The sequence below is a fragment of the Crocodylus siamensis genome, chromosome 9 (genome assembly GCF_052110815.1).
Source record: "Crocodylus siamensis isolate JL-2025a chromosome 9, ASM5211081v1, whole genome shotgun sequence".
NCBI lineage: Eukaryota > Metazoa > Chordata > Crocodylia > Crocodylidae > Crocodylus > Crocodylus siamensis.
In genome coordinates, this window is record NC_143403.1 from 42198940 (window position 1) to 42221342 (window position 22403).

The window sequence follows — 22403 nt, forward strand, 5'->3', positions numbered from 1 at the left end:
TCAACTCTGCAGTAAAGCACACATGTAGATGCACCCACAGTCTCCCATCTGCTTACTTCCTCCCATAATTGGTGAGCTCACTTTCTTGGAAGGCCTAAGATCAACTCACGCTTGCTCACAAGGTTATCCACACAGATAAATTTATTGAGGTTTTGCAGAGCCCCAAATTACACTGAGGGTCAAGTTACACTAATGCAGTAGCTAAAGTTGACGTTTCATGACAGTCTTAAACACAAATTGATCTACAGCCAACAGAGACCATTACAATTCAGCCAGGTATGAACTGTTTTAATGAAGAGTTCATATGCTTCACAACGGTCCTAATTAAATATAAAAAATGCCAGTAAAAACCATTGAGCTAAATAAATACAGTAGCAATCCATCCCCCATTTACAGATCACACAAATGGTAAACAGATGTAGATCAGATCATTTGGAAACAGATTCGAGCTACACTTTAGCATTCAAAGCAAGGCCTAAAATACAACAAGCCAGAGTGCAGAGGAGGTTAAACAAGTCACTGCCAGTCCTGCCACACTCCACTGCAGTACTGCCTGCTTGAAAGGTATAAGGATTAAACTCTCATGTTAATTTAGCCCTTGCTGTGCGGTGCCATGCCACAGATGGATCACAGGCCTCGGGAGTGACACCAGATACTGCAGGCAGGGAGATGCAAGTCACAAGAGCTGCTGCTGAAGGACCCCTACAGGAGACCTCCAATGAAAGGTGCACAGCTTCCTTTGCCTTTGGCTGATCCAGAGCTCTCAATTAATAGGCATTGGTATGGAAAAGGCAGGCTTAGATCAGTTCAGGGGCTGCGCCTCCAGCATTACAAAGCACTAAGTGTGAAGAGCATAGTCCTGGAAAGGAAGTATGGTTTAAAAAATCCTGCTTGCCTCTCCCCTCTACACACACACAGTATAGTAGTCTGATTCATGACATAGGAGCCTGATGTACCACATGAAAACCACTGAACTTTCCTACTGCTTTTTGCAATCCATTCTCAAGGCTTTAACCGCTCTCCCCAACATCAGTGCTGAATAGTTTCATTAGGAAGGGGATGGCCTTTTAACCATGAAAGGTTCTGGGCTTTCCCAGAAACCCAGTCATGGCTTATCCTAGAGCAGAGGTCAGCAACTTTTTAAAGCAGGAGGCCATTAGGCTGCCACTCCTCTCTGGAGAGGCCAAGCCACCTGCTGCAGCGTCTGCTGTGTGCTGCCAATCCCTCTCCCCAGTGGCAGTGGGGAGGGCCAAATTTAAGTGACAGGGAGCTGCAATAGGCAAGGAGGGGGCAGCAGGGGTAGTACTGCTAGGGGCTTGGCAGCAGGGTGTGAAGCAGAGAAGGGGGGAGATACCAGGGCAAGCTGTGTGCTGCTGATCCCCCATGCCACTGCAGGCCAGATCCAGCCTGCAGGCCATAAGTTACCCAGCCCTGCCCCAAAGCAAGGTATAGAACCTAGTGCCCTGTTCTACATTAGGTGCTTGAGACACCCTCAGCTTTTGGGAAGGAAATACAGAAGCCCAAGCTAACGTTCTGGCATGTAGGCAAGAGGAATCAATATGCAAGTGTTCCTAAATATGCAGTGTTTTGCCCTATTTAAGCCTTCCTAGTGACTGGAATCTGCAGAACGATGCCATACGGATATAGGGAACTGTACAAACCCTCTACAGTCAGGGGCCAGTGGATAGGGGAATAGGGAGCATGAAGCTTCACTGGGGAAAGCAACCAGTAAGGCAGGGAAGTATTGGATGCAGACCTTAATATCACAGGAAGGACTTACCTGGATGCTGCCTTGTAAACTACACACAGAGGTGGACTGACGGAAGGCAAGACCAGGCAGTGTCATAACCGAACACTTTTTAATAGACAGATTCTCCTGGGAAGGGAAAATTTCTGGCTTAGCCAGTACGCTGGGCAATTCAGACAGCCACAGGCCTGCAGGACCTGGCAAGCTCACCAAGTACAACAGGGTGTTGGATTCTTGCCAAAGCAAAAATACTACAGGTCCACCTGGCCCATTCAAATCAGTCAGCACGACTGATGCTATCATGAGCTGAGTAGGATGGGACCTGGGGGAGGAGAGAAAAACCTCTGAGAACCTGTAAGCCAGTTTGACAACCCTGAGCTCCCAGAAGCTTGCTGTAGAATTCAAGGGAAGACTAGCACTACTTGGACACACTGGAGTGAAGGGGGAGAGGGGAACCTTTTTCAGAGAGAAGTGGAAGCATCAACTCCAGAGTAATGTACTAAAGCTGCAAAAACAATGTTCACCTTGGCTAAGACTTCTGAATGAAGTAGAGACCTGAGAGTCAGTGTGTACCAAGCGTCCAGTGTCACCTTGTGAACCTCTATGACCCTGATCCTTTCCTTAATGCCTGGGAGATGTGGGACTTTGTCCTGCTCATTTCTAGAGATGATATAGGGCTAATGAGATTGGAAAAGGTTGTCCGGCTTCAAGTTGCTCAGTCCTAACTCAAACTTGGCAATAGTAAATGGGCACATGGCCCCATTGGAATGGGTAGGACAGAGCGGGCCAACCACCCCAGCCCTTCAGGAGAGGGGCACAGGAACAGCCTTTTCAGACTTTCCCTTCTAGCTTTTCCTGGGAAGGCACTCCTCTTTTTCCTCCTTCACTAGTTCCTTTTGCTCTGAAGCTCTGTAGGAAGATAAGCAAAAGATGCTGCTGCTTCCAGCAATGTAGCTGGAGATGGGGAAACCCACCAGGAAGACAAGTAAGTGGCCATGGAAATGCTTTGCCTCTAGTGATATTGACCAACCATTTGTACATGCTACCAGCAGCTACATTCGGACAGGAAGTCCTTGCTAAGTTTCATATCTATTCAGAAAGTAGGTGAAAGGGATAAGAATTCAGACTTACATATCTGACAGCATATTTCTCAGATCTCTCTACATTATGAAGTTCTTGAACTGGACTGGGGGTTGGACTAAATGAGCTCCTGAAGTCCCTTCCAACTCTTAACTTTCTATGACTCTATGGACTGAATAAACCCAGCTTGCTAAACACACTTGTGTTATTTTTTTAATGAAAGCTCATTTAAACTTATTTAAAGCAAAAAGGCCTTAGGTGTTTTCTATACATAGATTTATTACAGATTAACTACGTGTGTGAATGCTTATTTCGCATTTGGCATTAACAGCTGCAGCTCTGGAGTTTCACAAGCTCTGGTGCCTTTGGATTTGTCTAAATAGGAAAATGAATCCAGAATACAGCAGAGGTAGAATTAATCCACTAAATGCAATAAGCTACACCAGGGGGGAAAAATTAATAACCATAGCTGTATTCTAGAACGAGAGCATCCACACAGCTAATCTGGGACACATATTCCACTTAACATTTAAACTCCACCATATTCTGGATCATTTTCATATTTAGACAGATGATAAGGTGTCAAATTTCAGCCTGGAAAAAGTGCGAGTTGCTGCTACCAACTCCCAATCTGAATGAGAACTATTCAAACCATGCCTGATAAAGAATAAACTTTCGTTCAAAAACCTATAAAAATCCGTTCGCTTTCTCACCAGCAGAGGTTGCTACAGAGCAATGATTTACAGAATTAAATAGAACATGCTAGTTATTCTGTAGTCATTACTCTAGGGCACATATCCTGAATAAACATTATAACTGCACGTCCAGGTTGGCTATCCTGCATGCAGCCAAAAGCAGAGAAAACTTCCCTAAATAGGACCAAGCTTTGCTAAGCTGGCCGGTGCATTCTTTTGAAAAACTCTTTTACTATTCAATAGCAAAACTGTACACTAGGTTAAAAAGGCAACTCTTTGTTGTTTTTAACTATTTCCTTTACTTGCAATTCTTTTAATGAGAATTACAGAACCCAAATACAACGCAATTCCTATTAGAGAACATGCAGCACACATTCCTGAAAGTAGTGCCATGAAAGCAGTTTTCCCATTTTCCCCACGGGACATAATGCTTCATTTGCAATGGAATATCAATTGCCAAAAGTACAAGTCAAGAAAATGGGTGTTAGATAATTCTCTTTCACCTTGCTTTCTGGGCTCTTTCCTTTTTCTCAACCGATCCTTGCATTGGTTAAATTTAGAGAAGACTGTATAGGTGAAAGTAACCCACTTGACATAATGTCACGTTCTTTTAGTTTATCTTGAAAATAGAAAGACTACAATTAAACAGAAACCATCAGGTGACTGGTGCTATGCTTTGGATTTTCTATTTGAACACATTAATAAAGGCCTGAAACAGTGAGGAGTTATGTTTAAATAGCCCAGATGATGGCTTCAAATGCAGAGCTGCTCTTTCATTAAGGAGCAGAACTGGACATCTCTAATGGAGTTTAGGGATGATTTTGATGGTTCAAATACATCTAACTGGACAGTGAAATACTGTTAGACCTTCAAGGACAAAGCTGCTGTTATAGCTTGTTTACATGCAGCTAACTATAAATAGACTGAAGGCTCAACAGATAAAATAAAAGATGTAGTTCTGGAGGGTAAATGATATAAGAAACAAAGTTTCTGTTCGGTATCTTCTAATTAAAATGATTGTCTCCCTAAATGAAAATAGATTTCCTAAGACCACAGCACAGTTCATTTTCCTTCTGATTCATTTGAAACCGAAATGGAATCTAATACGCATTCAATTTAAGCATTCTTAAGTCTAGTGGAAACAATGGGGGGGACTGCAAGCCAACTGGGTGGCTCATCCAAGCTACATGCAATTAGTGTCTGCAAAGAAAGAAAACAGTGTCTCCTGACACAGCAAGACATCACATATGCTAGTAGCCCAGAAAAACAGTTCAACACCACCTCAACTTTAAAATGACATATCAGCAAACCTTTAACATGTCAGAAGCACACAGGATTATTTAGATTCATGAACTGAACAGTGAATTCAGTTTGGACAAAGAATGTGGCATTTTTCCTTCTCACCTATTTTTCCACTAAAGGCTGCATGAAGGTAGAGAGGAAGCAGAGAACCTATTAGTTGCAAGGGGAGATACATAAAGCAGGGCAGGAATGGTGTGATTATATTAAAGCTGCTCTCTAGCTTCATGGCCTAAGGAAAATGACATGTGAAAGTGCACAATCCCAGTGAAGAGCAAGGGAACAACAGGGAAAGAGAGATGAGACTGGAATTCTCTCTAATTTAATATACCTACAAACATGATGAGATGTAACAACTCTATGATTAGTCCCTTTTCCTGATCTTTCTAAGGAACCTCTTCCCTTTTCATATTCTATTTACTAATCTGGCAGAAGGTAGGGCAGTGTAGCCTTATAAACTAACTGGCTCAAAGAAGCATGAGGTTTCATAGCAAGATACCTAGCATCTGCCAAAGTAAGTTGTTGACTATGAAAGCTCAAGCCTTTCTGAACCAGTTAGTGCCTATGGTGCCACTCTACCCTGCCTTCTGCTCGACTTCAGACTAACACAACATAGCAGCACAAAGACAGATGTTTCTTAACAACTAACTGGCCATCTCCTTGGACATCTCTGCAATGTAACAACTAAGCGCTGTTCACTGTCATGAAATGCAACACTGCAAACAAGTCTATACTGGCAATTTGAAAATAGTAACTTCCTAGGGCCATGCCACATGTTCAAATTAAAGCTAGATAGAAACCAGCTATAAAGTTGTTACACATTTTTAAGCACTTTGTAGCTGGTTGACTCTTTTTATAGCTGGATAACCATTTTTATGGCTAGGTAATTATTTTGCATGTGACCAGTCTAAATTTATTGCACGATTTACCAGTTTAATTATCTAACATATGTAATGTGTGGGGGTGCACTGATATATCGGTGGGTTGGCTAATAGAGCAGCACTGATAAAAGGAGAAACTACATTATCGGCTCTTGGTTTTTTTTGGTCATTATAGCCAACAATTACAGCCGTGTGCCTGGAGCACCCTGGTAAGCACAGTCCAGTCCCCATGCCCTGTTGCTAGCCTGAGCCTGCGGCAGACTACGGTCCCAGCAAGCAGCAGGAAGGGAAGGGGGTGCCAGGGAGCAGTCATAGGGCACCATGCTCAGCAACAAAGGGACTGTTATGTTCCCATGACATCATGCATGCAGCCTGAGCGCTAGAGATGCCACGGAGATGTTGGGCTGCGCATGGGTGGGGTATGGTACCGTGTGAGGGCCATTCTACTCCACTGGGCACTGGGTGCCTTTGCAAAAGTGGATTCTCCCCAATTGTTGCAGGAGCTCGGTTGTGTGGAGGTCACCAGCACTGAGGCAGTGGCGTGCTCTGGGGCTCCAAACATGCTCGGCACCTCTGTGCACATGATGGCAGCACAGGCTGCGCAGGGAGCAGGGCTGCGGATAGAAGCCGTGGGAAAGGAGGCAATGTATGTGGGAATAAGGTGGTCACCACCTTCTTTGTTGAGGGCCAGCACAGGCAGGAGGCATGTGTGCATGCTTACGTGTGTTATAAATGCAAAATAAACAAAAAAAGGTTTATTTATGGCAGTAATTTAAAATGGCTTGCACTATTACCAAATATTGGATTGGCATCAGCTGACATGGCTGGTTAATCATCAGCTATCTGTATCAGCCAAGAAAATCTTTATTGGTGCATCCCTGGTAATGTGTGGGGGAGGAGGCCCTGCCCTACAGAACTGAGGCGGGAAGGGAGAAGAGTGCATTTTGTCTTTAAAAACAAGCAAGCAAACTGCAAGAAGGAATGCCGTCAACAAACACAACAGTTATTTCTGTAGAAATAAAAGGAGACACTTCAGAAGGGAAGGGTTTATGAAACATATGTTTGCATGTTAGTGCTTTACATAAATATACAGGGTTAAAATCTAGTGGGAAAACAATAAAGACATTCAAGTAAACAAAATGCATTTAATTAAAATGTTGTTACCCCTTCTTAATGACAGCTTAACCAAAAGACATTACTGGAACGGAGTCAAATTCTACTCAAGATCTGCCAGCAGCAAAAAATTTCCCTTAATACAAATAAAGGGGTGTGGGAGCACAGGAGGTAATATCCAGTCTACATCATTAAAAAGCTTAGACACTGAAGATCATCACTACCTTAACAGTTCAGTCACCACTATTTAGCTTGCAGGGTTTGTGTACTGTGCTGGCGAAGGGATCACTGAAGTATGGCAAAGAAATAGTTGTTATTTTTTTTCATCCACCTTTAAATTCCTGGAAGGTTAATCTCAGTCACATCAATAAACATATGTGATATTAAGCAACCAATATACACTACCTGACAAGTCAGTGAGGACTTTAGTAAAGAACACAGGGCTGAAAACATTTCAGAATAAATTTGGCATGTGTACTGCCTGGTAGCGAACACAATTCACAACTGCTCTTGGAGTAGGAAGATGTAGAGATTTTAGAAAAGATGATCGGAGATATTACTTTTCCAAGTATCTGGTATGAAAGAACAGCATTCATGTGAATGGAACAATAGCCAACATAACCACAGCACTCCAAAACCTGACAGACTGCAGAGACTAGCAACAGAAAATCCACAGGATATTTTTAAATGTGGATACCAATTTAAATTAAATCTGAAAAAAAGCTCAACACACTAGCTATGTGAGGAACACTAAGCCTGAGCTTTATTTTTCCCTTTCTGAAGCTCAAATTTTGTGAAGAACAGATTTGCCACAACAGTACACTTCTCTATCAAACCATTTTACAAGCAAAGGAATAAATCTAAAAAAAAAAAAATAATCTGTAAACAGTCCTATTAGAGAGGACAAGGACTGGTGAGTTGGACAGGTTTCCTGGGCTTGCTCACGTTAAAACTGTTAAAATAACTGAATTCTGTGCAACAGGGATCGTGTCCCATCTGTCAGTAATAAAATGGCAAAGATTCCATGCGTCACTTTAGTTACTGCAAGTGCAAAGGGCAATTCAAGTTTTGCCAACAGTCCCCAAAACAGAATTTGAGCTCTAAAAAACAAAAACATTTAAAAATAAAACTCTTCAAAGGAGTTTAAAACAGAACAATCTGCCAGAGAACAGTTTCATTAGAGCAAGACATATTTCACCCACAAGCATGAAACCCCCCCAAATATTAAATAAGAATCTACATATCTTGAAAACGGAGAAACTTTTACAGCTACAGCTGGACATTTTCAATGATTCCACCTTCCAAAATAGCTACCATGAATGTTTCCATTTATAGGTTATTCCTTTGAAGTGCCTCACAAAGGTTTTGATTGGCATCTGGTTCCTCAGTCATCACTTCCACAGTTTCCCACTCCCCAGACCTGCTGGATTTCTTTATGGCATCTACTACACTTTGCGTATAGAGTCCATCTTCAAAAGAGGCTGCCATAGAGACTGGTTTGTGATCCCATGTCCAACGGTCTTCCTGGTCTTGGAAAGACTGTCGCAGTGCCTGCACCATATATACCATTCCTTTCAGATAGAGCAATGGGATGTCTTTAAAGCCCTTTTCCAGAAGGCCTGCATTGATGGCCAGAGAATCTGTAAAGAGCAGTTCCTCCTGAAGTGCTGTATTCTTCTGCCCATACAAGTCTGTCCCACGAGCAATAAGGCGACCTGCGGACCCAACAATCATAACTTCATGAACAAATGATCCTGGCATGTTAAAGTTGAGAGTCACAGTGCTACAGACACCACCACTCATAAGCATCTGAAAGAAGCAAAAGTCATCACTAGTGACGTGACGGATTCCACTTATAGCTGCATTCTGCTTCACAAATGTTTTAAGCAAGCCATGGACTTTCTCAGCCTTCCTGCTGGTTAGATGAGTTAAAAGGTCTATAATGTAGGTGCCCATGGTGTGCAGTCCACCTCCTCCCATTAGCTCATCACAGATCCAGTTATACTTATGACTAAGCAGGCTTCCCCAGTACACACGTACATCACAGATCATCACATTGCCTATGTAATGTTCTTCTATTAACTGCTTCATTTTGACAAAGGCAGGCAAGAAACGGAGGACATTGCCAACAATGCTCATGAGCTTGGGGTAATATCTGGCAGCTGTAACCATTCTGAAGGCATCCACAGAAGTAGCAGCTTTCTCGCAAATCACGTTCTTTCCTATCCCTGCAGGCAAAATAAAATATTCAATGAACATGAAGCGAGGAAGTTGAACAATTCCAGGCAATGGCAAGGGCAGGTTCTCGAAGCCAGGCTACTCTGGCACTGCTTGAGAAGTCAGGGTCAAGGTAAGGTAACACATGCAGCAGGAGACAACAGGAGCTTCAACTGTAGCATTCAATCATGACAATACTACCTTGTAGGCAACATGGCTATACAGCTATGCTTAACTAATCAAATATCATTTTTTTAAAAATTAGCCAGCATTTTAATATGCTGACTATTTTGTTTAGAAGTATTTGCCAAGATGAAACATACAGCATATTCTCAAGGATCACCAGATATTATTTCATGTGCTTCATGATTCTCAGACCTAACAAAACTTTAGGACCAAGCTAAGGCTGTAAAGTCAACTGCCAGGGGAAAAGGGAGGAGTGAGGTTGAAACCTGCTGGACTACTGCAGTTATAAAAGGTTCTGAAGCTGGTTTGAAAACCAGGCAATTCCAAGTTACGGGTAAACTAAAAAGAAAAAAGAAAAAGCCTTAGAAAAGTATTAAGTTTACACAAATAACCCGAGCTCTGCTCTGGAAACTCCCTACTGTCTTGTGTATTAGCCATTATGCAGCATCATGTCTGTAATAGTGATCTCTCTCTGGGTTTTATTCTTCAATCTACACCAAAAGGTTGAGACCTTTTGGCCCCAGTTCACAGGTTGGATCCCATACAGGGTCAGTGCCTGGATTGGGCCCTGCACTGCCTTGGTCCAGCATGCCCAACTTGGCATGGAGCACCATGATATTGGGCTCACGGGGCTCTCCACAGGTCTGAAAATTTAGCAGCAGGAAACCAGGCAGGCAACTAACACTGTCGCTACTTCCATATCACCGATTTTTCAGGGCCTACAGGGTTCCTGCAAACTGGATGACATGGCTCTGCAGCAGTGTTTCCCAACCTTTTCCAGCCCAAAGCACACTTAAGGTAACACAAATTTCCGCAGCACACCTGTTAAGGCATTCCCCATCCTCATACCTATTGTAGCTCATTGCCATGGCAAAATTCCGTGGCACACCTCTTCACTTTTGGCAGCACACTTTTATGGCGTGGCACGCTGGTTGGGAAACACTGCTCTTCAGGCCAGATCTGGCCTCTGGGCCAGGGGCAAGCAATTCTGAGCTATACAATACATAGGGTTATAGTCTGTCTTTTTCACTTCGGAAAATGGGGTTCTTGGTGGTCTCCGCCTTACTGGAACATGTTTTGCTGAAGATATGACTGAAGGGGACATGTGTATCTTAACATGTATCTGGAGAAAAGACCTGTAGTGATCACTGTACTCTGCAGAGAGGGGAAGATTTTAGGGGTGCACCAATAAACATTTTGGGGGCTGATACCGATAACCAATTTTTAAGGAGGCATATTGGCCGATACCAGTCCAATTTCTGATACAGCTGAGTCCACCTGGTAAGTTTGTTGTGGTGAAGGGGGAGAGGGAGGGAAGGGGCATGGGGCGGCATATCAATGCCCCCCACGGTGAGGGAGGGAGGGGGGTTGGGGTAGGCACTGCCTAGCCAGGGCAGGGCGGGGTGGGTGCCAGGCAGAGCCACAGCTTATCTGGTGGGCACAGGGAGGGGGTATAGCTCCTGCTGCTGCACATCGCTTGTCCAGCGGCTCAACCAAAGGCATGTGCCCCTGGATCTGCGCAAGGCAAGGCCGAGTGGCGGGAGCACCAGTGGGACGAGCCACTGGACAAGCTGCGCACAGTGGCAGGAGCTGCTCCCTGCCCTTCCCACAGCCCCAGACAAGCTGCAGCTCTGTCCTGTGCCTGCCCTGCCCTGGCTAGGCAGCACCTACCTTAGCCCCAGCCCGACTCCCTCCCTGACCGCATGGGGTGTTGATCTACCCCCACATGCCCCTTCCCTCTCTCCTCCCCTTCCACCACACCAGACTTACCAGCTGGACATAGCTCTCCAAGCTGCTGGGCTCACGCTCCTTGCTGCCTGTGTGCTCCACTGTGGCTGCGCGCATCCATGAGCATTTATCGGCCAAATTATTGGCCACTTCAGGTTGATTTCCAATACAGTCAATTTCTTTATATCGGTGCCAATCTGATATTGGACTGATGTATTGGTGCACCCCTGGAAGATTTTATTTTTATTTGTTGTAAAATGTAGACAACAGTGGGCATATACTAGTTAGTTTATGACCTCCCCACCCACTTCCTCACAGGCTGCAAGAAGCAAAAGAATTGTATATTTACTTTGTTAACCAGGGGTAGGCAACGTTTTTTGGCTGGAGTGCTGAAAAAAACCACAATGTTTACCTTGGAAGGTGCCGGAGCGCCGCAATGCCAGAAAAACAAAACGAGGACAGGGGGTACATGGCAGGATGCACTGCAGATTGGTATAGTTAATCATCATGAATGTTGCCCTTTTTTAAGGTAAATACCAGCTTTTCTAAAAATTGTAAACCTAGCGACAATAAATAAAACTTCTGATACTCCCTTTGATCTTGTGTATTTGTTTTGTTCAGTTCCCCCCACAACAGCCCCCCAGCCCTGCTTGTGCCCCTTATCCCCCACCCAGAGCCCTTGCCCCAGCCCTGCTCGTGCTCCTTGCCTCTCACCCAAAGTCCCTGCCCTCCACCCCTACTGGATAGGGCCCCCAGCTGCCAGGGCTATGGGGCCAGGGACCCAGGTCCACAGCTCCCTGCCTTCCCCCTACCTAGCTGCTCTGTGCGCAGCTGCTCTGGGTCACACACGCTGTGCTCCCGGCCCTGCTGCCCTCCCCTGGGCCCTCTGGAGTGCAGCGTCTGTGACCCACAGTGGCAGCACACAGTAGGGCTGCACAGGGAAGCTGCCTGCTGCTGCAAGCTCCATGCTAGCTGGGTCACACTTCCCCTGTGTGCACAGGAGCAGCATGGGCAGCACACAGGGTTGTGCCCCTTGCTGCTGGCCCCGCCTGCAGGGGAAGTGTGGCCAGGGCAGCGGGAAGCTCAGAGCTGCAGGAAGCTTTTGTGTGCTCCCCACTGTGCCCTGCCATGCCGGGTTGCACATGCTGCTCTGCAGAAGCAGCAGAGAGGGCAGTACAATGGGGAGGATCGCCGGCACCTGCTGCCTCCCTGGAGCCCAGGGCTGGGAGGCAGCTAGGGCTGGGTCCTGGAGACAGCAGCTGTTTGCATCTTTCCGGCTGCAGCCAGCCCAGGCTCCGGGGTAGCTGCTGCCAGCCATGGTGTCCGGGCTGCTTGCAGAGGGGCTTACAGCCTCTCAGCCACCTGCTGGGAGTAGCCTGGGCTCCCAGCTAGCAGTAGCTGCCTAGAGCACAGGCTGGCAGTAGTGCGCCGAGGAAAATGGCCTCACATGCCATGCTTGGCATGTGTCAGGGGTTGCCGACCCTAATGTAAACAATACTTCTAACAGGGAGGACCAGCAGCAGTTAATGGAAGGGAAGTGGTTTGTCATGAGCACTCTTTACACTTTGTTCCACCTAGAATAATGGAGTTGGGCACATGGGTGCTGGACAAGAGGATTGCAGAGGCAGAGAACTGGATTGCGCAGGTTTTAGGCTCCACGTTTTAGAAAGGATGTGGAGAAGTTAGAGAGGGTTCAGAGGTGTTAGACAAAAATGATGAAGGGTTTGGAAGGTGAAACATGAGGAGAGGTTGAAGGAAACAGACATGTTCAGCTTGCAGAGAAGGTGATTAAGATGGGATGTGATAGCAGTCTTCAGATACCTGAAGGGCTGCCATAAAGAAGAGAGAGAACACCTTTTCTCCCTTGCTGCAGACAGCAGGACATGGATCAATGGTTTGAAGCTGCAGTAAAGTAGGTTTAGATGGGATATGAGGAACATTTTCTTTTCTGTTAAAACAGTGAGGCAGCAGAATAGACTGCCCAGGAAGCTGTGGATGCTCCATCAGTCGAGGTGTTCAAGAAAAGGCTGGATAAGTATTAACCAGGGATGACTTAGGGCAGGGCTGTCCAACTGGCAGCCCCCAAGAAGTTAAGTCATTGGCTTCCAACCTCAGGGCATGACCCAAATCAGGGTTGCGAGGGGTCCTCAGTAGGGTTGTGAAGGGCCCGCACACATGTGCACACTTGTGCATGTGGTGCAGGAGCGGTGGGTGGGTGGGGTGGGGCCACTGTGCACAAAGGGGTAGCAGCAAAAAAGGGTTGGAAACCACCAGGTTAAGTTGTGGCTCCCAGACTCCTGCCTGGCTGCCAATCCCCGAATCACTCTGGCTGCAACTGCAGCAAGAGTCTCTATGCTCTCCCCACCTCTCCTGGCTGATGCTTTCTGCCTCTGTCCCAGGGGTGTCTTGCAGCATGGCAAGTGGCACAAGGAGCTGAGGGTGAGTCTGGGGCCATGCGTGGGGTACAATGATGGTGGGGCTGTATCCAAGAGCATGCACTGCAGTGTGGGGAGGGAAGGGGATGGGAAGTGTCTATGTGACCAGACAGCCTATGGCTAGTCTGGTGCAGCCTACATGGTATGTGGTTGCCAGAGGCTAAGAAGTTGGACAGCTCTGATTTTGGAGAAACCATGCCTGGAGCACTCCGTAAAGAGCAACAGTCAGAAGCTCAGGAGCCACCAGCTGATCCTTTCGTGTAGCTTGCTGAGAAATATGAGAAGAGCTCTAGAATCTGAAGCAAGTGGTTACTGCAGAGTAGCATACACCATAACAGGAGAATGAACAACTACTCTACAGTCTGGCTTACTTATGGTAGAAGATTAAAAGAGCTGGGATAAGTTTATGGAGAAGATACAGGAAGGGGAGTTCTGACTGTCCAGTTAGAGCAGGAGTGGACAAAATACGGCCCATGGGCCGGATCTGGCCCACCAGGCCATTTTATCCAGTCCACAGGGCCCCTTAAAAAATTAGAAAATCAATTATTATCTTCCTGTGGCTGCCTGTCAAAGGTGACAAGGCACTAGTGGCAGCAGGACCCAGGAGCAGACGGCAGTAGGACCCAGTGGCAGCAGCAGCAAGGCCCACCCCACGTTGCCCCACCCCTAACTCCCAGCCAAAGCTTCTGCCTACATGCTTCTAGCCTGGGACCCTGGGGCTGTTCCCCACCCCTCTGCCCGAGAGTGAAGACTCAGATAAGAATGGGCGGAGCAGGGGGGAGGATCGTTGATGCAGCAGGAGTGCAAACCATGCAGTTCCCAACTGGCTCCTGCTGCATCGTGCAGTCCTGGTCATGTAGCCATGAACTGCATGCTGCTGGACTGGTGGGTGGTCAGCTGGGGGAAGGGAGGAGGGGCAGGCAGGGGGGCAGAGGCAGCATGGGGGAATGAAGGGAAGGGGCAGGGGAAAGGCAGCAGCAGCAGGAGCAAAGCAGAAAGTGGCAGTGGGTAGGAGAGCAGGGCCCCAGAGCCAGGGCCAGCAGCAGCAGGAGCCATCTGGGAACCGTGGAGGCTTGGCTGGCTCTTGTGTTCTGTGGTCCGTGTTGCAGCTGGGAACCATGCACTGCACTGGCCAGCTCCGTGCCATGCTGCACAGTTCTCAGCTTCAAAGCCAGGATGGCAGAACATAGCAAGAATCCTGGAGTTGTAGCAGGGAACCACGAGGTGCGACATGAAACCAGCCAGGCACCTCCTGGCACCATACAGCTCCCAGCAGTGTGGCACTGAGCCAACCTGGCCTGTCCCCTCCAGACACCATGCCGTTCCCAGCTGCAATGCCCAGGACCCGTGCAGCACGGCACGCAGCTGGCTGGACCAGTCCTGCAGAATGTGGTTCCTAGCTGTAACACCAGGACCCGCACAGAGCCAGCCCAGTCCAATGGCAGGCTAGTGCCAGGAGCCATGGGGAGCCTCAAGCCATAAGGCTGGGCTGGCTCGCAGGACTCCTGGCACTCTAGCTGGGACCTGCATATGGAGGCACAGAGCCAGAGTCCCACGAGCCCCATGTTGCAGCTGGGAAGCACATGGTGCCCTTCCCCAAAACCCCACATCCACACATGCTGACACATACACAACCCTCCACAAACCCCATACCCACCCACCCACACTCCACATACACACCCAACCACAGCAACCCCCCAAAAAACCATACCCACCCACCCATACCCCGCTACACATGCCCCCACAGCCTCCCACAATGTACAAGAGTAAGACTTCATTTTGAGCTATTATGTAATCACCTCTGTAGACAACAAAACACACACAAATCATGACAAAAGTATTTTTTGTAATAAAATTAAAATATGTTACAGTAGGTGTTTTACTTTTAGTGTATAATTTTCATTTTTTTGGTTCTAAGATGGCAACCTCCCTTCCAAAAAGAGTATTTCCAGGGGGCAAGGGGAGGGACTTCTAGTGGTCAGGGGTTAGGGTGGGATTTCCGGTCCCAATATGGCAACCAGGGGGTGGAGCACCTGTTGAGGGGTATGGCTATTCTTGCGGCCCTCAACAGCTCACCAAAACTCATTAAGCAGCCCTCCAGACAAAATAATTGCCTGCCCCTGAGTCAGAGGGTGTGATGTATGGAGTTATGTTGGCTCTCCCCAAGTTACAGAGTGGTGGAAGGTGTTTAGTAACTCCCATGCTTCTGGGTTTTGCTGGTTGCTACATGGGACTGAGAAGGATTTTTCTCCCCTCCAGTTGCTACAAGATTCAAAGGTATTTTTTTGCCTTCCTCAAAAAGCAGTGGCTGTTGGCTACAGCCAAGGCTGGGAATTTTGACTGGAGTGTGCCAATGCTCCTGCTGGGACTAAAACATGTGCCTTGCTTGATGGTCCTGCCCCTCTGTTCAGGGTCAGACTGATCGCCACATTTGGGGTCAAGAAGTAATTTTACCCCATGGTCAGATTGCTATGGATTGTGGGGGTTCTGCCTGCCTTTGTAACAGGTTGTGGGGGAGTGCCCTCTTCCTTGGATCCCTCAAGCACATTTTAACAACCCTTACAGCACCAGGGCACTAATAACAGATGTCTCCTTGCTTTATCTGTGGCAGGTTAGGTTGTTGTGCCTTGCGTGACTGGGCTGATTTTCTAGTTTTATTAACAGTTTCAACAAGGATTTACTTGGGATGATCCTGCCTCAATAAGGGACTGGACTACATGATCTCTAGAGGTACCTTCCAGCCCAATTCGTCTGATGCTGTAGGTAAAATCAAAATGTTTTAATCTGAAAACTAAAATCTTATTTCTAGAAATGCATAATCCAGAAAGAATACAGCACTATATTCTACTCCCAGCAGAGCCTGCCACAGAGGCATCTATAAAACCCATGCTTTAAAACTCAGCAAATGTGAGAAGCAAATCAAAACAGCCCCATGGATCCATTTACAGTGTCTCTTTTCAGTACAGAAACATTATAGGATTTCACCAGTCCACAAAACCCTTAAAAGTATTTGATAATTCTCTGATACTAAAAATCAGAAGCTCTGCAGGTAGCCAGTAGTAGCCAACATTTTTAGTGCACACCAGAGCCTTCCTCCTATTCCTTTTCTTGTGTTCATCCATGACTAAATTTCAGAGATCACAGAGTAGTGTAATAGCACATACAGTGCCACTGTAAACTTCAGCCCAGTGCCCTTAAATCCATTTGCCAAAATGAAGCTGACAAACTCATTAGCATAGTTTTCTTACCCCAGTGCATAATCTCATGAAACACTCACCTGTATTTTGTCATCTGAGAGATCTGCCTGAAACCTATGCACATCATAACAGACATTATTTGTCCTGAATTTCAGCCTAATAGACTTCATTTTCTACATCAGCAATTCGCAACTGGGGTGCTGCAAGACCTTTTCAGGGGTGCCATGGCATGGATATTGCTGCTGCAACAGCCAAGTGGAACTGCCCCATGGACCTTGTGCACAGTCAGGTAAGCCTAAAACAGGCTGGAGTGCCTGGTCCTGCTGTAGCAATTCCTGGTCCAATCCCCCATGTTCCTCTGGGAAATAGGCGCACAGAAGGTAATCCTGTCCTTCATAATCTGAAGGGGACCCCAAGTAGAAAAAAGGCGGCTACCTGCTGGCCTGGCTTGGCTCCGCCTTGCTTACAAATAGATCAGCTGGGAAAAGTTAAGTTTACAGCTACAGCTAAGAGATTTGCTGGCTTGGGGAAATCAGGGCTAGATGCCCAAAAAGGAAGGATGTGGAAATCCTGAACTAGGGAAAAGGGGGTGCTTACAGACTCTGACTAGGAAATGTAGCCCCAAAGGAGAATGACAGCAGATACTGATTTTGGAAGGGAAAAAGATTACAGGCTATAGAAACTGGGTCCAGGATCAAGGATGCAAGACAGAGACTTGTATAATTGGGAACTAGTAAGGAAACTGAGGCAAGGTACCTGCAGGACTATTCCAATCACAGGGGTTTCTCCCTCAGACAGTACCAGTTTACAATAGGCCAGAAACAATCCAAACACTCTTCTAATACCTGTAGTGAGAAATCTGACTCCAAACACAATACCGGTCTGTTCTCTGTACATTAGAGACTGTCTTTTTCTAGTCACATTTCCAACTAGATAAACACTTTAAAACACTGCTCAATGAACAAGGAAAACATTATTCTCATTTATGGGCAAAACAATTTTAACTAGCTACTATAAAACTAAGAGAAAAAAGAAACTGGGAACCAAGAGTCAAGCCAGGGTTCAAGAAATTCCAAAACAAATGGTTTAGTAATAAACTAAAACGTTTCTAAAGCCTGAAAAAGTTAAAGGATTTTTTTATGTGGTTAAGATACAATTCCCACCAAAAATCTTTCTATTTAAAAGACATTTACATCTCTCTTAAGTAATCAAAACATGTCAGGCAGAGTTTCAGATTTTAGGTCAAGTCATAGGTGACACGCAGGGATGGGTCCAGGGGGGTGGGGGTGGGGCGAGGGATATGCCTCCCCTGAGATCGAGTGCTCTGGCTGGGGAGGGGGGGCAAGTTGAGTACTTGTGCCCCCCTGAAATTGGTTCCACTGGCAAAACATCATCAGCGGAAGTCCCAGTTCTGCTGCTGCCGTGCCGTGCCGCATGCAGAAGTGCTGGCATTTTCTCTGCCGCCACACTCAGCAACTGGCTGCTGGGGGACTGCCCCCCACCCTCCCGGTTATGCTCCGCTGGTGCCTCCCCCAGACTCAGGAGACACCAGTTGCTCATGGGCCAGACTGATTTTCCATTTTTAAAGGGTCTTGCGCATCTCCATCAGATCCCTACAGAACCCTAGTCTCCTAGCCTAGAACACTCAAATTCTTTAGATTCTGGTAGCCATTTTCAGGGATGGGATTATGGCGGCAAATGCAGCCATCCTGAATTTCAGCTTGTATATGAATGAAATGATTTTCAAGAGATCCAAGATGGGTCATGGCCCTCCTTTTTCTTCATGACTGGAAAGTAACTGCTGTTGAATTCTGTTGACCAATACATATAGTGAGTTTCTTTTAGTGACTTAATGAGACAGGCAGGACAAATTTTGATTTTAAAAGGACAGGAGAGTCCATGAATACAGATGCGGAAGGGCAGCGGAGCATAGTGACCAAGTGGAAATGGACAAAGTACAATAGTTAGTTGTGATGGTATCCATGATGGTATGGTACCATATGCATGTGCTGGGAGTGGGCTAGGCAGATCCCCAAATGGAGATCTAATCAGATCTAGAATCTGATGAGTTGGTCTGACAGTCCCATCAATACAACCTTTTATATCCCATGGCAGGCTAAGAGAATCAGAACACTGGGGTGGGCTTGTCTTTACCTATGAAAATAATGTCTTTTTTAACGGGCTGTAAGATCTACAGTGGAAGAAAAAGACTGTGGAGCTAGTCTCTGATAGGCATACAATTGCAGCTTTATGCCTTTAAGTGCATGGGGTCTATTCATCTAGTGACCAAAGTGTTACCCTCGAGTCCTTCAAGGTAAGAGAGGTATTGTTCATCTTGATGCTGAACTCCTCAGCTTCCTAGAATAAAATCCCCCCTAGTGCCCTATATTGGAGGGTGCAGGGGGAGACAGACCCATGTAGTCAGTGCATGCCCACTATCTCTGCCACAGAACTTACATCATTTGCACATATAACTGCCTGCAGACTGGTCTCTACTACTGCTTGGCTACCTGGGTAGATCAGCAAGCCTCCCTCAAGTCAGGATGCAATTCATTTATGAAGGAAATTTAACTATGATTTAAATCACTGGTCAGGAAACCTCAAGTTAATCATTTCAGGGAGCTATGCTGTAGGCATGTTGGTGTTGGTCTGAGAAAAAGAGCTACACAAAGCTCTTGGGTCACAGGTGATATCTTTTATTAGAAGAACTAAATAGTAGCAAAAAAATTCCTTTCTTTGCAAGCTTTTGAGCACATACACCCTTCTTCAGGCTGAGGAGAATTCAAAGATTGTAAAAGTCCTCCTCGGTAGAAAAGAAACTCCATTTTGCACAGGGGAAGTAGAGGGTAGAGGTTTATTGCCCTGAGTATCTCAGAGTCCTTTTGTGAGTGTTGGCCTGTGATGTGTAGATTAGGCTGGCTTCTATCCTGGAGATGTCCAATGTTGGAACCAGACAGGAAGGAGAAAAATCCTTCTTGTTTGGTTCACAATGACATTGGACACCTTCACGGAATTCGTGCCTGAAAGCTTGCAAAGAACAATTTTTCCAACTATTTAGTTGGTCTAATAAAAGATATCACATCCACCCAAAGAACTTTGCCTGCCTATGATCTCTGGAGACACAAATCCACAGTTTGAGAACTGAAACTAAGCATCACAGAGATGCTTAATAGGATCTTCTAGACTAGTGGTCTCCAAACTTTTTTGATCACGCAGCCCTATCAGTAAAAAATTTTTGAGCATGCACCCCCAATATATGTTTATTTATATAAATATAAATAGAAGTTCTAGTATTTTCTTCCCGTACCCCAATGGATCGTGCACCCCACTTTGGAGACCACTGTTCTAGACCACTGGTTCTCAACCTTTTTTGTGCCAGGATTCATTTGTAAACATCAGTGACCAGTCTCAACCCAGTGCATCCCTTGTGTAGGGCAGGGTGTGGGTGGGTGTGGGGGGGGCGGGGGGCAGGGGTCCCCAAGCAGTTCCTCACAGGCTGCAACTCTGCCAGCCTGCAAGGGAAAAGCCATGGTTTCCCTGTTTTTCTCCTATAAAGGAAAATCCATTCTTAAAGTTTGTTCATGACCCTTTCATATATTCTTGCGAACCACTTTTGGATCATGATCCACGGATTGAGAAATGCTGCTCTAAGACTGAGCACTGAGTCCCATTGGGTAGAGTAATTTTCTTTAATCTTTACTAATCTACAGAGAAGCCTCTGGGAACCCCATAAGATTGGGTCCCTAATATAGTCCCTGGCCTGTTGTGACCTATTTATAAAACTTCTAAAAAGGTTACATGAATATATTTTCTCAAATAGTACATCATTAGAATTTACAATTCCTATTCCATGATGATAGCTTTGAGCTTTAACATATATTACATTAAAACTATTTTAAGTGTTTATTTTTAAAAAAAATAAGATTAAATAAAAAAATATCATTTAAATAAAACAAATTATTTTTAACCTGCCTGCAAATAAATCAGGTCTCTTTGGCTACTTGTCTCTTGAAGTGGTTCTGTTCCATCAGAACTTCTCATTGCCCATTGTCACTACCAGACATGAAACCAAAGAGCTGGGGATTTTATGGTAGCAGAGTTTCTGGAGGCCCCATTATAGCTACAATGGCATCAACAGATAGCACCCTTGTAGCCATGATGGGAACCATGGACCATGGGATAGCTACTCAAGATCCCAGCCCCATCTAGGATGAGTCTACAACTGCGTGGCAGTCCAGGAAGGTGGACAGGACTCTAATAGTATCTGTGTGAATACTCTCTCTCACACCAACAAAAAATGGATGGAAGCAAGTGTATGATATCTGGAGGCTATGCTGACAGTCTTCTCCTCAAATACTAATATTACTAAGGATTACAGTGCTGAAGATTGCTGGGAGGTCCAGTGCAGTTATCAAAATAGAGATAGACAGTGATGGTGATCTGGTAAGCCAGGGGTGGGCAATTATTTCGTGCAGAGGGCCACTTACCAAGTTTTGGCAAGCTGTTAAGGGCCATATGGGTAGGCACTGCACCTTGACAGGTGCTCTGCCCCCCTGGTCCCTATCTTGTGACCAGAAGGCCTGCTCCCTAACCCCTGACCGTTGCCACCTGAAGTCCCTCCCCTTGCCCCTGGAAGTACTCCTTTCAGCAAGGGGTTTTGTCATCTCAGCACCAGAAAAATACCAAAATATATTCTAAAAAGTAAACATCTGCAGCATTCATTAATTTGATTTCAAAAAATATGTTTGGCCTGATTTACTTGTGTTTGTGTACACAGAGGTGATTGAACAAGAGCTTAAAATTAAGCCTTACTCTTGTATATCATGGGGGGCTGTGGGTGCATTTGGGGCTTGTGGGGGGTGTGGGGGGAGGGAGGCTGGGGCGTATGAGGTAGTGTGGATATGGGGTTCTGCATCTATGACAGTGCGAGGGGGAGGTGCACATGTACGGTGGGGTGTGTGGGTGGGAACACACACACACACACACACACACGCTGCCCCTGGCTGCGCGCGTGCAAACACACACACAGGCCAGGACCCACGCTCCCCAGCCTGGCGATGCAGCTAGGAGCCATGTGGTACCAGAGCAGGGTGGGGGCAGGAAAAGAGTGAAATGGCTGGGGGTGGGGTGAGGCTGGGCTGCTCAGGTTTGCTGAGAGCTCCCACTGGGTCCTACTGGCCCTGCCTCCTGTCAGCTTTGACAGGCAGCCAGGAGCAAATAAATATTAATTTATTTTTTCAGGAGCCCCGTGGCCCAGATAGAATGGCCTGGTGGGCCAGATCTGGCCCATGGGGTGTATTTTACCTGCCCCTGTGGTAAGCAGTTCCTGCACTGTAACTATGTCTGCCAACATCATGAAACTGGTAAGGGCTGTTGGTTATTCTGAGGCCTGCGAGTGAGGCCCAGGCATCCCAATCAGTGCTGCACAGTGAAACAAGGCAATTGCTGCTAAGACAGTCTTTCTGGTAATCAGTATGCCAGAGCATCAAAAATTGAGGAAGCAGAGCCCTGGGGTAAGGACAGGGCTTTCTGAAGTGTCATGAGTATCAGTTTCTTTCCTTGGTACCTCAACACCAGGTTACTGGCACTGAAGATGAATGGGCTTCATCTAGAACCACTGGGCCTGTGAAGCCTTAGACATAAGGAAGACTTTTTCAGTCAGGATTTGCCCTGGACTTCCCTTTATTTCATGAAAAGGTGATTCCATATCAGTTTGACAGGTCTCAAGATCTGCAAGTTTGGTCTGCTTTTATGTTCCTAGAAGGCATGTCCAAGGCATGCCATAGACTTCCCGAACAGGCAGATCTGAAGTCTCACTTCAATAT

At 46.2% G+C, this 22403-nt stretch overlaps 1 protein-coding gene across 2 annotated transcripts in view; it reads right to left on the bottom strand.

Annotated features, from left to right (window-relative positions):
• Positions 1 to 201: 201 nt before the first annotated feature.
• The window catches only part of GFOD2 (Gfo/Idh/MocA-like oxidoreductase domain containing 2), an 80668-nt gene continuing 58466 nt past the window's right edge, over positions 202 to 22403 (bottom strand). The window contains exon 4 of one of the 2 annotated variants that reach the window (XM_090063421.1): positions 202 to 9043. In XM_090063421.1, coding sequence (XP_089919547.1) covers positions 8145 to 9043 — 899 coding nt within the window. In that variant the 3' untranslated portion in view covers positions 202 to 8144. The remainder of the gene's footprint in view (positions 9044 to 22403) is intronic. The other variant, XM_090063420.1, reaches the window with a different exon arrangement.